The sequence below is a fragment of the Alexandromys fortis genome, unplaced genomic scaffold (assembly GCF_014885135.2).
Source record: "Alexandromys fortis isolate MF-2015 unplaced genomic scaffold, M_Fortis_MF-2015_v1.1 scaffold_44, whole genome shotgun sequence".
NCBI classification, from domain to species: Eukaryota; Metazoa; Chordata; class Mammalia; order Rodentia; family Cricetidae; genus Alexandromys; species Alexandromys fortis.
Window position 1 is genome coordinate 8477047 of NW_026067921.1, and position 17324 is coordinate 8494370.

At 44.3% G+C, this 17324-nt stretch overlaps 1 protein-coding gene and 1 long non-coding RNA gene across 4 annotated transcripts in view; one reads left to right on the plus strand and one right to left on the minus strand.

Annotated features, from left to right (window-relative positions):
* The window catches only part of Copg2 (COPI coat complex subunit gamma 2), a 120343-nt gene that overhangs the window by 85879 nt on the left and 17140 nt on the right, over positions 1-17324 (plus strand). For all 3 annotated transcript variants that reach the window (XM_050141804.1, XM_050141802.1, XM_050141803.1), the window contains exons 19-20: positions 189-328; positions 1018-1189. In XM_050141804.1, the coding sequence (XP_049997761.1) occupies positions 189-328; positions 1018-1189 (312 nt within the window). The remainder of the gene's footprint in view (positions 1-188; positions 329-1017; positions 1190-17324) is intronic.
* Positions 1927-14071, minus strand: LOC126501234 (uncharacterized). Its single transcript, XR_007591590.1, has 2 exons — positions 11221-14071; positions 1927-9538 (listed from the first exon to the last, which is right to left on the minus strand). It is a non-coding gene; the product is annotated as an uncharacterized lncRNA (long non-coding RNA).

Below are 17324 nucleotides of genomic sequence, written 5' to 3' on the forward strand. Positions count from 1 at the left end.
CCCCACATACAGGAATCTAGAGTTATTTTACAGAAGCTTGGAGACCACTGACTGGGTGTTGAGTTATTAGCAAAGCCATAGAAATGAAACCATCTGTCTACTCCGTGGTAACTAAAGCATTTTAATAAAGTCTCTACCTGTCTTCTTCATACTGTACTTCTACTTTTCTTTCTCTTTGTGTTTAACAGAACAGCTGGCTGCCATTCCTGAGTTTATGAGTCTGGGGCCCTTGTTCAAGTCTTCTGAGCCTGTTCAGCTCACAGAGGCAGAGACAGAATACTTTGTGCGCTGTATCAAGCACGTGTTTACTGACCACATTGTGTTCCAGGTGAGATAAAGAATTCTTGGTTCTTTCTAGGCCTTTAAATATAAGCTGGTATATTGGAGCCAAATAGCACTTCCCTTTAGTTTATGACTCTAGTTTTTTTCATAGAGGGTTAATTTAGCAATAATTCTAGTTTTCTTTTCAGAGGTATAGAGGTTTCTTCTTCTGAGGGGCTATTTTTTGATAACTAAAATTTAAAAGGATATAAAATTGAATGTCTCAAGAAATAGACTATTTTAAAAATATCAGCATTTAATCAAGGTGGTGGTAGCACACGCCTTTAATCCCAGCACTTGGGAGGCAGAGGCAGGCAGATCTCTGTGAGTTCGAGGCCAGCCTGGTCTATAGAGCGAGTTCCAGGACAAGCCCCAAAATTACAGAAAAACCCGTCTTGAAAAAACAAAATAAAAACAAACAAAAATCAGCTGATAGCTCAACTCGAAGAACTAAAAAGAAGCCTGCCTGTTTCACTGGGGCAGTTTTTAGGGGATGTGGGAGCATACTCTTGGCAGGTGTGAAACCTGGGTATAATCCCTAATTTAAAAAAAAAAAATCTTAGGAGGCTATAGTGCTATTTATAGTGTTGAATACAGTGGATTCCAGAGTTGAGCTGTGGACAAATGAGTGAGTAGAAACAACTTGTTGGAAAATATATCTTATTCTTTACAACTTTTCTATTGCTGACTTTTCAGTTTGATTGTACCAACACTCTGAATGACCAGCTGCTGGAGAAAGTAACAGTGCAAATGGAACCATCTGATTCCTATGAAGTTCTTTGCTGCATCCCAGCCCCCAGCCTCACCTACAATCAGCCAGGAATATGTTACACACTTGTTCGCTTGCCAGATGAGGATCCTATAGCAGGTACTAACTCATAGAAGGGAGAAGATACTTAGTGGTCTAAAATGCATCACCTCTTGAACTGGTAGAATGTCTAGACAGGTATTTAATGCTCAAGAATATGATTCTTTCCAGAACTTAATGTTATGTGGGGGGTATGTTTATAAAATTGGTTACTATTGTAGAACTATTACTTTCAAAACGAAATCTGTGAGATTGTTGATAATAATGCTAAAAGAGAAGCTGAATGTATATAGTGATAGCCCCCAAAAGAATTCAGGGTTTCTGTTGAAACAATGTAACCATGAGTTAAGGTTCTAATACCTGATGTGTCTTAGAAGAATCATGATGTTTCCTTCCAGTGTTCCTGGGAAAACTTGGTTATTTAGTAGATAGCTGGCATTTTAACACGTCATTTTAAGCATCTTGTTGTATAAGGCTGTGGTCTGCAATGTTTCAGCTTAATAAGTAGTTTAGTCAACCATTTTGTGTCCATATTTGAGAAAGGCTTTATCATTTACTTGACCTATGTTCAGTCTTGGTGTGGAGGTGGCATAAGGGGTCTAAAAGAGAGCCAACTGCTAGTGCCAGTGATAGTATTTATAATTTGAGGACTTAGGATAGTCTAGACAATATATCCTTTATAAAATGTTGGAATATATCACAATTGAAGCCTTTCCCTCACTCAATTTTCCCATACTCAACACAGACCACCTACCAGTAGTTACCCAACTTTCCCAGAAATAAGCACACACACCACATTATAGTTAAACAGTTTTTACTGCTAATTAAGTACAGGAAATACAGAAATTAACAATATTAACAAACATAAGGGAAGTTACAGAGTTACAAGAAATCATAAAGTACTAGTAAATAGTTATCCCCAATCATCATTCAGTTACATTTGGGGCTTGGTTCCATTTGTTTGATAGCCCCTCTCCTAACTCCCTTCTTCAATGTTCATTCTTGGGAGCCCCTGACAGGTCTTAACTGTGTTGGGCGCTAGACTAGACTACTCAGACTCTGGCACGAGGTAGATTCATGTTGGCACCATTGCTGAGTCCCCCTGGTGGGAAGGCACTTTCCTATCTGGACTGTGACATTTCTCCTTTGAGCTTTAGGCCATCTGTCTTTAAATTCCATTGCTTCCTTTATTCCCTTGTGAGATTTTTCACACATTCCATTTCCTTAGAGCTTCACTTTTCTCTCCTGGTCTGTTTTCCTCTCTAGGTGTGTGTGTGTGTGTGTGTGTGTGTGTGTGTGTGTGTGTGTGTCTGAAGTATGTCAGCTAAGAATAATTAAACTTTCTGTTCTCAAGTAAAGCTAGTTTTATTTGCTGTTGTTACACATTTATATCTGGATCCGGCCTTAATGTAGCTCAGTGTCTTTTGCCATCATCCCAGGAGACTGCATTTTATATTATTTTTCCAACAGCCATTTTTCCTTGCTTCAGAACTCCTCTACAATCACTACACTTCTCGCGAAACCTATGGGCTGTTTTATTTTTAAGGGTTGTCATTACTTTACCACTTAATTACAAGGGAAGTGAAATCTGAACCCGTAGTAGATTCCAGCCCCTCACAGTTGAGAATACTAGCTACTCAAGCTCTTCAGATGCCCTCTAATATGGGATAACTCAGGAACCCAGTCCACAGGGAATGGGATTCAAAGAATAAGTACAGTTTTACAATACCAAATACACAAACCAACAATATTAAAATCACAGTAGTTACATAGATAATAGGAAAACAACAGTAAGAGTACACACTTCCCCAAGAAAGGAATAATAGACATTGCCTCAGCCCTCTTTACTGAGGAGGGAACTTCTTTTTAAAGCAGATCTTACACATTATTAGCCCAGAGGTTTCAATGTTTGGTCTGCTGGCTATGGACTATTTGGGTTTTGTTTATAAAAATTTGGCAATTAGAATTTTCCTTCCGTTAGATTCAGAGTGTTTCCTGATCAGTAGCAGAATGTGGTTATAAAGTCTAATCTTGTTTCAATATTTTGGTGTTTGATTACCATATGCATGATTACTCCTTTCTATTCTTTAGTTTTTATTAAAATTCATGAAATTTTAATCCATAGCCAATCTCAACTCTACTTTGCAAAGAATGAAGTAAAATACCAGGACATAGATGGTAATGGAGTCCTTACCTATCCTCCCATCCTTCTTTTTTTGAACATTTTCCATTGCAGATACTCTAAAAATTAACCAGTACTTCAAAATCTTTCACTTTCTAATATCAATCTTATCTCAGAAAAATATTTTTCCTTATGGTCACAAGGGAAAAAAATAGAAGTTCTTGGTTATGATTTCCTTCTATTTGAAAATAATATAGCATATTAAAGAGAAATATGGGTTTAATAGATAGGTGTAATAATTTGAGTTCTGGCCTTACCACATGCTGATTCTGTGAATTGGACAAATAATTTTCTTTGTGTAAATCTGATCTGGCACCAGACACAGTAAATAATAGATAATATTTTGTTTAATTCTGAAATTGCTTAAATTTCTTTCTTATATCAGTTTTAAAATCAGTTCTTCTGCAATTCAAAAGATACATGCCTTCTAGTATTCTCCAGAATATTATTCTGTTAATTATACCTTTCTTTGCTCAACCTGTAAACATCACTGGCTATCAGATACTGAAGATTGTTGATCAAGCTGTTCACAAACACATGTCTATGTGACCATTTGTTCTCCTTACTCAACCCATCCACAGGTGATAGCTGATGAAGATTTTAGGCATTCAGATTCTCTGTTGATAAGTTCTTAATATATACAATTCCTATTTTCCTTTATTCAGTATAGATCTTCAGTAAGCAATACTACTACCCATCTGACCATTCAAAGTGTCCTAAGTAAATCCCAGATGATGTAAAGTGAACACTAGTCACGTAACCCAGTTCCGTTAGCAGTATTTCTTTTCCATTTGGGACATGTGGATTTTGTTGCAGGCCATGTTCAATATAATTCAACCTATGTCCAATTCTTTTCTCAATTACCATCGTTCCCTACCCCCTTTTTAATGTCTTTTTTTTTAAGTTTTTTTCTTTTTTCTTTTCTTTTTTTTTTTTTTTTTTTTTCTCTTTCTTTCTAAGACAGGGTCTCCTTTTGTATCTCAGGCTGGCCCTGAACTTGTGATCTTCCTGCCACTAAACCTTAAACCTAATTCATATTTTCTGATTTTTATTCAACCATGTGATGGTATCACTACTTTCCTGTGATTTTTGTTCTTCTGTCTTTTAAAATCAGTGAAGTTGTTTCTATAATGCATGAAGGCTTTGTCACCTGACTTGTCTCTCTTATAAAGACAACTCTGCTTAGGCCTTCAAAGTCTTTGCATCATTCATTGCTTAACCTGGAGATCGGATAACATCTCCCACCTTGGAAACCCTGAATTCTGCCTTTTGCTTTCCTGCACTGGCTCCATTATCAAGGGTGAGCCACAATTTCAATTGGTTCTGTCCACTTCTAACCCTTTCATTTCTCATCAGTTGTGTGACCAATTGGAATCAAAATGTTTATTACCCGCCTATTGCCACCTTCTTCAGTGTCTACTTTGGATGCAGGATTAATCCTTGTAAGACCATTCCATATATTTTTCTCATGTGAATTTTTTCAGAGACATGCTGATTCTTCCTCAACACTTTTCTTTGAACCTTCCAGTTGGTGCATGGATTCAGGAGTCTTTCTAGCCCTATCTGATCACATCCTGATTTGTACTCACTGCTCGCATCTTTGCCATCCTCTGAGCCTGGGGCAATCTCTTGTGAGTCCAGGTGCTTTCTGAATTCCCCTATAACCAGACTAGCTTCTCAGGGCTACCATTGTTGAACAGTGGTTCTCTGGTTTGGAAGCACTGTTGCCGTGATTTTCAGTGACATAGTGCTCCCGATTATTTTCAAGGTACTGCCACCTCCAATTAGCACAACTGAAGTGAAAGCCTCATCTTCTCTTTCCCCTCTAAATCCTGAGTGTACCTTCCTGGAATGGTGCCTTCCCCTGAGCCTCTGTGTACCCTCTGCTCTCTCAGCTGCTGGCTCCCTCCACTGCTTATGCTAGTTTGTTAACTCAGTGGCCCAGCTCCTCTCTCATCCTCTCCCACCTATTACAAATTCCTTGCCTCCTCACAACGGTCCTGGGTCCAGCTAACCCCTTCTCCTGCTCTACCTTTCACTGCCCTGAGAAGCAAAGTTATCCTCTCAACCCCTGAAGCTCCTTCAGATGCCCTCTGTGATGCTCTGGTGTAGTCTGTGGACCTCTGAGCCTGCACCCTCACTTGACCTGTCCTCCACATCCACCACTTCAACACATTTGGTCCTCTGCATCAGACTGATTGCACCAAGTCTGCATGTAGCCATCACACCTATGTATCAGCCATCTCTTCCAGCCTCGCTCCTTCACCTCAGTCCTCAGCAGGGACCACAGTGTTGGCACTGCACTCCTGCCCCTGACAGGAAACCTCACACAGCTCTCATCCTTCTCACACCTTCCTTCTGCACTGCATCCAGTTGCTCACTGTCATCCCCCTGCACCAGCGGGACCTTTTCTCCCAAGTCTGACGGTCATGACTTGATGTCTCCATCTGCCTGGACTCACAGCCTCCATCTGCTCACCCTTCCTTCTCTGTAGCCATCTCCAGTCCCCCCCCCACCTTCCACCAGTGATTCTCACCCAGGGGTGCATGGCCCCCCAGTAGCCCATCAGAACCATCTTCTTAACTGGTGTTATTGTTAGTATTTGTGAGCAGATCACTGCCTCACCTCTGGTGTTCTGATAGGCCACCTGGGGGCCGTGCCCACCCCCCCTCGGGTGGAACCCCTCCACCCCCCACCCCCCGGTTAAGAATCACTGCAGTGGACACCTGTTCTCTCAGACTTTCAGTCTTCAATTCCATGCCTCGAGCTTTCTAGTGGTGACTGCTTGAAATCCCCATTTGAGCATCTTAGCACTTCCTCAGAACTTCACTCTCCTCTTGGAACCACCTTTATGCTTGTTTATTTCTGTCCTTTTGTCATCTACTCTTTTTTTTTTTCTTGAGCATTTTCAGTATTCTCCCAGGCTTTAGTCATCACTATAAACACAGGACCTAGAACCATCTGCCAGCTCCATTCAGTAAGATGTCTTCTCGATGCCTAAAACTAGGCTTATGTCTCCACTCCAGTCCCCACTGCTTCCAAAGCTCACCTTCCATCCAGTCCAGTGAGCTGAATCAACCCTAGCCCAAATCCTGTCCCTGCAACCATCCTTACCATTCCTCCCTTCCCTGCCAGACCCAAAGTAAAGAGCCTGGCTGCAGATTTGTACCATTCTAACAAGATTCAGGGGTTTAAGATCATAGATCTCCCTGTAGGTTGCTTCCCATCCTTGTTTGATTTGGTTTGGTTTTTCTTCCCAAAGTATGGTTTGCAAGTTGACTGGAGCACTCTTAAGGGCCTCCTTCTGCCTCTAGGACTTGCCGCTTTCTTGTTCCTGTCCAGCTTGTGTCCCTTCTTCCCTGCTCCCTGTGCTCAGCTCTGTTCTCTCTGGGTGTCTCCTCTGCCCTGTCTTCTCCAGCTGACTCCACTGCTACATCATCTTGATATGCCGCCTACTTCCCTTTCCACAGCCCTACTGCTTAAAGCCTGTCTCTGCTTTTGCCCTCTAGTTAGTAGAAAACCTCTGCTTTTTTTTCTGTGGCCCATACTTTTCTCAAACAACCTACAACATGCCACTTGATCGTACTCATGACTCTCGTCTCCAGGACTTTCTTCTTCCTGTATCTGCTTTCATACTCAGATTTTTCTCATCACTGTCCCACCACCATTACTGAAGCTGTTTATATCACTGATCTAGGTTTTTCATTGATTCTACCTGCTCCTTGTCTTAGACTGTCATTCCTTCAGCTCTCCCATGTCAAACATTTTCCTCTTCTTTCAAGCAGCAAGTCAGAAGAGTAAAGCCAGTCCTACCACATCCTACTCCTCACTTTCTCACCTCTGTTGCAAACCTCCTAAAAAGAACATAGCCTTGCTCATTGCTGACACACTACTTGAAGCCCACTGGGTGTTCCTCTTTTCCTTGCTGCCACTTGGAAATACAATATGCATTATACTTGTATTTATATTTGAAGACATTCTCCTTATGTAAATACCACACTATACCCTCTTTATTATTTCCTTACCGTTTTTCCTCTCGATCAAGCATACGGTAGCCTAAGCCCAACCTGTCACCAGAACCTGGCCTTCTAGGCCAGGCTCATTCCACTGCTCATGGACTAGTGACCTACCTTCACCCTGAACCTGTGAGATTCCCATGGTATTGGAAGGTCCTTCCTACCCTGGGCAGTTAGAAGGTCCTTCCTGCCTTAAACGGCTAGAAGGTCCTTCCTGCCTGGTAGTTGGAACGTCCTTCCTACCCTGGACAGTTAGAAGGTCCTTCCTGCCTTGAACGGCTAGAAGGTCCTTCCTGCCTGGTAGTTGGAACATCCTTCCTACCCTGGGCTTCACACCAAGACCCCTTACACGTCTCTCTGTTTCACAACGCACCTCTTTTCTTTTCAGCCAATCTTGAACAGTAGAAGCACAGGTTCAGAGGTCAACTGCGAAGTGGCTGTTCCGCATTGGTACCCAGCTGTGCCTCCGCCGTTTGCACAATCATATATCTACATTCTTACCGGACTCTCTTCATGAGAGTCTAGTACTGGACTCTTTATGAGTCCAGTCCCATTGCAGAGGTGGCTCTAACAGGTGTCTGTGTAGGAGTCTGTAAGGTGCACCTCACCTGGTTTCCTCTAAATTAACTCAAGCCACTCTTGTCCCTTTGCTATAAACACCATCCAGTTCCATTCTACAAACTTCCGGGCTTTTGCTCATCTTTTCTGTCCCGCTAAAATCTGACATTAATACCATCTTTTCAACAAACTTGCCCCCTGAGATCTGCCAAGGATCTCAGTTAGGGAACTCTACTATCTGCTTTATTGTTTTCCATAGTGGCCCCTCATCCTTGACTGAATCCACCACAAACTCAGGAGACTGAAATGCCTCCTCTTCTTTTTTTCCCACACCAGCTGCCCTAATCCAGCTCAACACCACCTTTCACTAGCAAGCCAAAGATCGCTTTTTCTTCCATACAGGGGCTCTAAACTTTCTACCACCATCCCCTGAAGATTGTTCCTTTCTCTGTCACCGACACTGTGTTTACACTACTAACTTCACCTGCTGCCTTTCAATCAGTGCACGAACTCCTCATCAGTCTTCCCTTCTCGGCTCCCTTCCCGACCTTCACCCATTCCTGACATTGTCAGCCTCTGTGTCCAAAACAAGTTCTCCCGAGTCCATGCTGTTGGAACCCACCCTTGCCAGCCTCGCTTCCTAGTTCTTCACATTACAAGCAAGTCAGCTACTTGTCTGACACCTTTATATCTAACTCCCTGTGGCCTCCTCTAACATAGTGTCCCAATATTTCATGGGTATCGTGCTCACCGCAGCCTACTGCAGATGCTTCCTTCACCTGTTGTCGTCCTACTCTATCTCACCCAGACCATGTTCTTTCTTCCCTGACTGACTGAGCTCCATTCCACACTCTCCATCTTCTTACTTTTTCTTCACTGTTACTGCCTTCCCCTGAGCCTCTGTGTACCCTCTGCTCTCTCAGCTGCTGGCTCCCTCCACTGCTTATGCTAGTTTGTTAACTCAGTGGCCCAGCTCCTCTCTCATCCTCTCCCACCTATTACAAATTCCTTGCCTCCTCACAACAGTCCTGGGTCCAGCTAACCCCTTCTCCTGCTCTACCTTTCACTGCCCTGAGAAGCAAAGTTATCCTCTCAACCCCTGAAGCTCCTTCAGATGCCCTCTGTGATGCTCTGGTGTAGTCTGTGGACCTCTGAGCCTGCACCCTCACTTGACCTGTCCTCCACATCCACCACTTCAACACATTTGGTCCTCTGCATCAGACTGATTGCACCAAGTCTGCATGTAGCCGTCACACCTATGTATCAGCCATCTCTTCCAGCCTCGCTCCTCCACCTCAGTCCTCAGCAGGGACCACAGTGTTGGCACTGCACTCCTGCCCCTGACAAGAAACCTCACACAGCTCTCATCCTTCTCACACCTTCCTTCTGCACTGCATCCAGTTGCTCACTGTCATCCCCCTGCACCAGCGGGACCTTTTCTCCCAAGTCTGACGGTCATGACTTGATGTCTCCATCTGCCTGGACTCACAGCCTCCATCTGCTCACCCTTCCTTCTCTGTAGCCATCTCCAGTCCCCCCCCCCACCTTCCACCAGTGATTCTCACCCAGGGGTGCATGGCCCCCCAGTAGCCTATCAGAACCATCTTCTAACTGGTGTTATTGTTAGTATTTGTGAGCAGATCACTGCCTCACCTCTGGTGTTCTGATAGGCCACTTGGGGGCCGTGCCCACCCACCCCTCGGGTGGAACCCCTCCCCCCCCCCCCCCCCCCCCCCCCCCCCCCCCCCCCCCCCCCCCCCCCCCCCCCCCCCCCCCCCCCCCCCCCCCGTTAAGAATCACTGCAGTGGACCCCTCTTCTCTCAGGTCTTCTTTCTCCTATATCACAGTTCTCACTTCCTAGTGGTGACCATTTGGTGTCCTCACTCAAGCATCTTGGTGCTTCCTAGTCACACACCGTCTCTTTTTAGACACCTCCTTCCTTTCCAACTGTTTATTCTTTCACACAGAACATGCCCTGATCCTAGTCTGCCTGTGAAAGCTACTCTTTTTAACCCCCCGTTTCTCATCGTATCTTCCCTACAGCATCACTCAAGTCTTCTGTTAGTCTGGGTCTTTAGAGTTACTGACCTTTTCATTTCTTCCTCTGCAATTAAAAAGCAAGGTACCCGTGCAGAGATTATACCTTTGTCCTCAAGATCCTTGTTGTAGTGGCCCAATTAGTGTTATTTGGAGCAGCTACTGCCTTATTTCACCCCTAACCATCCTAAAACCCTACTTCTACCAAGGTACATACAGTCATTTCTGGTCACAACTCTTCCACTGACCTGTCATCATCCTGCCTTGCCCTTTGATAAAGAATCACCAACCTTTCCTAGGTGCTCACAACTCTACAACCTTGCTCCTCTTTAGACTCTTTTTCCTTTGATTGTACTACTCAGGCCATGCTCTTTCTCCATGGAATTAATCATGTTCATTCTCTCTCTTTGCAGCCTTTAAAAACAGAGTTCCTAGTTTTCTTGTTCCCAATTTATCCCCCTACCTTCTTTGAGACATACTTTCTCTGTATAACCTGGCTGTCTTGGAACTCACTCTGTATACATACCAGGCTAGCCTCGAACTCAGAGAGCCACCTACCTCTGCATCCTGAGTGCTGGGATTAAAGGCCTCTCACCACCATGACCAGGCTAATTGACATTGTTCTTGGTCCTCAGTGCACTTTTTAGATTTAGTACATTTCCTGAACTCTCTTGGTTTCTCACATGTTGAAAACTCTCAACCTCTTCTCCCATCTCCTGGGTCCAGCTGATCCTTTCTCCTGCCATACTCTTTATTCCAGTGAAGCCTAGTCACACCCACCACAATGGAAACCTTTCAGCTGTTGTGTGGGATGCACAGTCTGTAGACCTGGGTATGTACTCTCTGCTTCATCTATCCTCTACACCCATTGTTCTAACATGCTCCTTCATCTGTGTGTCCAACTACTTGTCAAGCCTGCATACTATACCCAAGAGTCTATGTAAATTCCTTTTAGAACTTTATTCTCATGGCTCCCTGTGAACTGTTTTGCTTCCTTTTGTGCTCTTCAATTGACACTATTCCTGAAAAGCCCACAGAGAGCATCTGCCTCTTAATATTTCTCTGCCCTCATTTCTGCCTGTTCATCCTCAAACAAGGGTGCCCACCTTCACTCTGACATGTTGTTGAGCTGACAGCTCTCTTTCAGGACACTCCAGCCTTTTCTTCCTTTTCTTGCATCTCCAATCCCCCTTCCACCAGTGATTCTCACCCAGGGGTGCACGGCCCCCCAGTAGCCTATCAGAACCATCTTCTAACTGGTGTTATTGTTAGTATTTGTGAGCAGATCACTGCCTCACCTCTGGTGTTCTGATAGGCCACCTGGGGGCCGTGCCCACCCACCCCTGGTGGAACCCCCCCACCCCCCCCTGGTTAAGAATCACTGCTGTGGGTGACCCCCTGTCCTCCCTGGCCTTTGTTCTCCCATTCCATGGCCCTAGCTTTCTGGTGGTGACCACTTATGTCTTGACTCAAGCAGTTCAGGGTTTCCTTCCCTGTCTCATATGGACCAGGCACTCTCTAGTTGGAAGCACTTCCTTCCCTTCCTGGCTTATTCCTTCGCACATAGCAGTATTCAGGGCTTTAAGATCACATTTCTCCTTGCTGGCTGCTTCCCATCCCTGCTTTGTTTAATTTGGTTTTTTCTTTCCAAAGTATGTCTGGCAAGTAGACCAGAGCACTCTTAAGGGCCTCCTTCTGCCTCTAGGACTTGCCGCTTTCTTGTTCCTGTCCAGCTTGTGTCCCTTCTTCCCTGCTCCCTGTGCTCAGCTCCGTTCTCTCTGGGTGTCTCCTCTGCCCTGTCTCCTATAGTTGACTCTTGGATGTAGCTTTCTTGAAGCAATGTACTTTCTGCTCTGATCTATGTCTTCTTTTCCTCGCCAAGAGGAAAAAGGTTTTGTTTGTCTGTACTCCTCTGTAGTACTGTCACTTTGTCAGATAAGACATCTCCCAGTGCTTTCCTGAACCTCTCCTCACTGCTCAAACTCTTGCCTCTTCTCCACATTCTGTGTGCTTTTCTAGAACTAGTCATTTTTACTCTTCTTACCATCCACTGATTCTTCCCTCTACCTTTTTGGCCCATTGTGTCCACTGTCATCCTGATTCCTTCTTTTTTCTTCTTCCTGTTCCCACAAAACTTGAAAGTCTACCCAATACTTTTCATACTTTCTCCTCTTTATCACTTCTATGCCGCCAACAGGGGTCCATTAAGGAAATGCCCCTACCTATTACCATAGACCCCACCCATTCACAGCATGTACATCTCCCAGTGCTTCGTTCCCTATTTGGCCTGCCTGTATCACAACACTTGTGTTCAATTTTTAAGATCCTTTTCTTACACAGGGCCCACTCTCGAGCTTCCTCTTCCTACCTGTTTTCCTTTAGATCAACCCTCCGCAAAAAGAAGCCGACTAGACACACTAACTCTCCCCCAGGATGTTCTCTATAGTTTTGTAATCTATTTATAATGATTTGTTGGGTTTGATGAGCCATCCACATTCTTTTGTCATTTTCACTCTTTGCCAATGCCTGTCAGTCTGACAAGCACTACAGCTCTCTCCTTTTAGATACTTTTAAATAGCAAAAGCACAGGCTCAGTGGTCACTGCGAAATGCCTGTTCCGCATTGGTTCCCAGCTGCACCTCTGCCATTTGCAAGTATTTTGCTGCTAACATAATGGTCTCAGTATGGAGTAGATCTTTCCCAAGTCCCCAGGGTTACTTGTCGGTACTGTCTATGCATGTCCCATTTTAAAATGCCGTGCTGTCTGATTTCCCTATTTAATTTAGATCACTTTAGGCATTTGTCTCTGTTCTGCTCTGCCTCACATGTCTGGCCCTGACACCACTCACCCTATCTACTTGACTTGTCTACTAGAATCTGAATGCCCTTCGTTTGGAAACTGCGTCTCCATATACTGCTATCTGAATTCACCTCTAAAAACATCTTGGCTTCTTGACTCCACCATTCTGGACAGTTGTCAACTCTTTTGGAGCTGCTCCCCTCATCCTCCCTCCTGTTGTCCTTCTTTGGACAGCCCTGACCTAGACTATTTCTGAGATAGTGCTCCCTCTGCAGTCTCACTACCCTTGGCCTCTGTCATCCTTGCTAACTTAGGCCATGTTCTTTCTCTTCCACAGCTTCATCCTTAGAAGGAAATGTTTGTACTTCTTCATGTTCACTCCCTCACATTTGCCTTATTTTCTTCGTTTATTGCATTTAGTATGCTCACAATAGCCCTCTCCTCTCAGTTGCTAGGACTTCATTATGTGCTCTTTCTCATTTTTTTTTCCTGCGCCATGGTCTCATGTAGTATAGGCCTTGAACTCACTGTGTACCCAAGGAAGACCTTGATTGAACTCCTGATCCTCCTGCCTTTCCCTCCCTAACCCACCACAGTTGTATCTGCTGTTGGAGATCAAGTTTAGGGCTTCTTGCATTCTAGACAAGTACTCTACCAACTAAGCTATATTCCCAGGCTCTCCTTCTTGTTCTTCTTACCCAGTATATGACATCATCACTCTTACGTCATGTTCCCTATGTGATTTGTAAAACTCCTTCCCCACCCTTGCATCTCCAAAACCCAGTTAATCATTTCACTTGTGATGCCTCTGTGGTATCCCTTAAAGTACTGATATCGCTTCCCTAGTTACCATTTCTGAACTGTACAGCTAACTCTGTAGGGGTCTCAAGACTACTTTCCTCTTTACCGTTACCCCATGCACATTTGGCATCTTTGCTTCAAGCTGTCCCAGATGCACATCCCTTACCACATGTACTCAACCTTAACGTTGCTATAGCCCAAGACTATGGGTTCTTACTTCATGGAAACCTTTCAAGAATCCTTTCATGCACCTCCTAACATCCTTCTAAAAGGTGTTTCAGATATCTTTGCTTCCCTACTGTGTTCTTACGCAAATACGCTTCTGTCTTATGCCTACACCCTTTTCACTCCTGCCCTGTACAGCCCTAACACAGACGTACCCATCCTTTTCTTGACTGACACCTCTCTCCTGGGTACTCCAGTCCCTGACTACAGTGACTATGACTGCTCTTCCCCCCTGAACTTATCTCCTTCTTTCAGCTCCTATTAACTACTGCTTCCATTTTTCTCTGTCCCTGCCTCTCCATGGACAACCAGCCACACACACCCATCACACCTATGTATCAGCCATCTCTTCCAGCCTCGCTCCTCCACCTCAGTCCTCAGCAGGGACCACAGTGTTGGCACTGCACTCCTGCCCCTGACAGGAAACCTCACACAGCTCTCATCCTTCTCACACCTTCCTTCTACACTGCATCCAGTTGCTCACTGTCATCCCCCTGCACCAGCGGGACCTTTTCTCCCAAGTCTGACGGTCATGACTTGATGTCTCCATCTGCCTGGACTCACAGCCTCCATCTGCTCACCCTTCCTTCTCTGTAGCCATCTCCAGTCCCCCCCCCCACCTTCCACCAGTGATTCTCACCCAGGGGTGCATGGCCCCCCAGTAGCCTATCAGAACCATCTTCTAACTGGTGTTATTGTTAGTATTTGTGAGCAGATCACTGCCTCACCTCTGGTGTTCTGATAGGCCACCTGGGGGCCGTGCCCACCCCCCCTCGGGTGGAACCCCTCCACCCCCCCCTCCCCGGTTAAGAATCACTGCAGTGGATGGCCCCCTCTTCTCTCAGGTCTTCTTTCTCCTATATCACAGTTCTGACTCAAGCATCTCAGTGCTTCCTCATCTCAAATGGATAGGATACTCTCCTCTTAGAATTACTTCCTTCCCTGCTGTTAATTCTTCCACACTGATATAGTGCCTACCCCCAGTCTGTATAAGTGAGCTGTTTTCTTTTACAAACACATTCCGCCTCATCCTAGTCACCCCTACCAAATATAACTGTCGAACATTTTGATGTTACCCCAATCATGTTGTTTGCTTATTTTACCCCAATTGCATTATTGTTTACTTACCATTTATTATCCCTTTTAATTTCCCCCATTCTTTTGCAGTTACAGACAGTGAGCCCTAAAGAACCATGTTGTATTTTTGTGTATCCTTACTTCATACAAAGCATCCCTGACCTTCCTCTTTCCTTTCCTCCCCACCTGAAGCTACTCTTTCTTTTAGGTAGATCCCATCTTTCCCAGCAGGTATCCATCTATTCATTTAAACACTAGACATTGAATTGTTTTTCAGCTCAAACAGTAGAATTTTCTCAATACCTGGCACTTGGCTCGTGTCCCCACCCAAATCCCATCCCAGTCCTCCCACCCCCCACCCCACCCTACCCCACTACTCCCAACCCTGCTCTCCCCACCAACTCAAGTAAACCCCATCCCTTTCCCCTTCCCACCTACCCACCCTTCTCCGCCGGATCCGTAGTAAAGAGCCTGGCCTAAATTTTGCTCCTGCAAGAACACTCAAGATAATAATTCAGCATTTTGCCTTAGCTATTGCTGACTACCCTTTTCTACTTTTCCTTCCCCATGCTGAGGCTTACAAGCTGTTCTGGGCACTCTAAAGTGCCATCGTTCTGACCCTGGGATCTCCCATGCATCTTTATTCCTTGATGGTTTCCAGCTTGTTTCTTTCTAACCTAGTCTCTGGTGTTCATGCTCCCTGGGTATGTCTTCTGTGTACTACATCATCCTCCTGCAGCAATATCTCTTCTTGCTGCATTTCTTCTCTTTCCTCCCTGGTTGAAGTAAACCTTCTTGCTTCATTGCTGTGACTCTTATTTTGTTGTTCATCTACCTAGTATCTATCAGTGACTTCATCACCTCTTTTTTTCTGTAGTATATGGTCTAGTCTTTGTTGTGCTCACATGCTCATATTCTTTCTATTCCTGTGTCACCTTCTCTTCTGCAGCCATTCAGTGTCACTGGTGTGGATATTCAATTGGCCTAATGTAAGACTGCCCTTTTCTTTTTCACCCTCTCATGCCAGCCTTATTATTCTTCTTTCCCTTCCTTCCATCAAAAAGAAGCACAGAACACTACAACCAACCCTGCACTTACTGCTCTTTGCCAATCTTACTTGCAGTTCTCCACACAAAAGATTCCCCAAACCAAATACAACCTTATCTGTCACACTTTTAAAGATTATCTAGATCACCCACTCTCCTTCCATATCTAACCTGTACCTGCCTTCACAATAGGAATGATACCACCTTAAAGGCCTCTTCTTGCACAAGAACCAATTTCCGTTCTAGTCTGCCCTTCATTCAACAAAGGAAACCTTTCACTTGAACCCTACTTTGCACTATTAACAAGCTTTCCTATTTACCATCTATATTGAATCTACAAACCCTGCAGAGTTTTGAAACCCTCTGCCCACTTTCAGCACATCTCCTGTCCCTGCTCAGTCTCTGTTGCACGGCACACCTCTGTCCTTTCAGCCAATCTTGAACAGTAGAAGCACAGGTTTAGAGGTCAACTGCGAAGTGGCTGTTCCGCATTGGTACCCAGCTGTGCCTCCACCGTTTGCACGCATCCCATATGTACACTCTTACTGGACTCTCTTTATGAGTCCAGTCCCATGTTTCTAGGCGGCCTAACAGGTGTCTGTGCAGGAGTCTATATGATGTACCTCAATTGGTTTCCTCTAATTCAAGCTACTCTTGTCTCTTTGCTACAAATGCCATCCACTTCCATTCTACAAACACCCAGGCTTTTGCTTCTGTTCTCCTCTTATGAAATCTGACAATGTTACCACTGATCCTATAAATCTGTCCCCTGAGATCTGCCAATGTTCCCAGCTAGGAAACTCTAAAGTCTACTTTTCTGTTTTTCATTGTTGCCCCCTTGACCTTTGCTTAAACTATCACAAATACATAAAGTTTGTGAATTGCTTCCTCTTCTGTTTTTCTGTTAACTCCCCTGACCCTACTTGACTCTCATTTGTCACTTTCCCATGCCATCACACCTCCAGTGTGTCTCTTTCTACCCTGAATATGAATGTAATCATTGCACAGCCGTCTCTTTATTTTCTCATGCTGTCCTTTCTAGGTACCTTGCAGATCCTCCCTGTATGCAATGGTATTTCTCCTGCCAGCTCTCAGTCAGTTCATGGACCCAGGAGCTCCTCCCTTTATGCCTACTATATTCCTAGCTTTCCCTTACTGTTACAATTATTGCTAACCTCTGTTCCCAGCCAGCTCTACTGAGTCCTTCTGTTACATTAGTTCATCCAGACAATCCTAGCTGTGCTAATTTGGTGACAGTGTTCTCTGCAAAAGATGTTCCCTATATCTTTCCTTTTTTTTCCCCCTTTTTTGTTTTGTTTTTTTTTGTTTTGTTTTGTTTTGTTTTTGTTTCTTTTTTTTTCTTTTCCTTTTTTTTGGAGTTTTGTTTTGTTTTTTTGATTTTTTTGGGTTTTTTTTTTTTTTTTTTTTTTTTTTTTTTTTTTTTTTTTTTTTT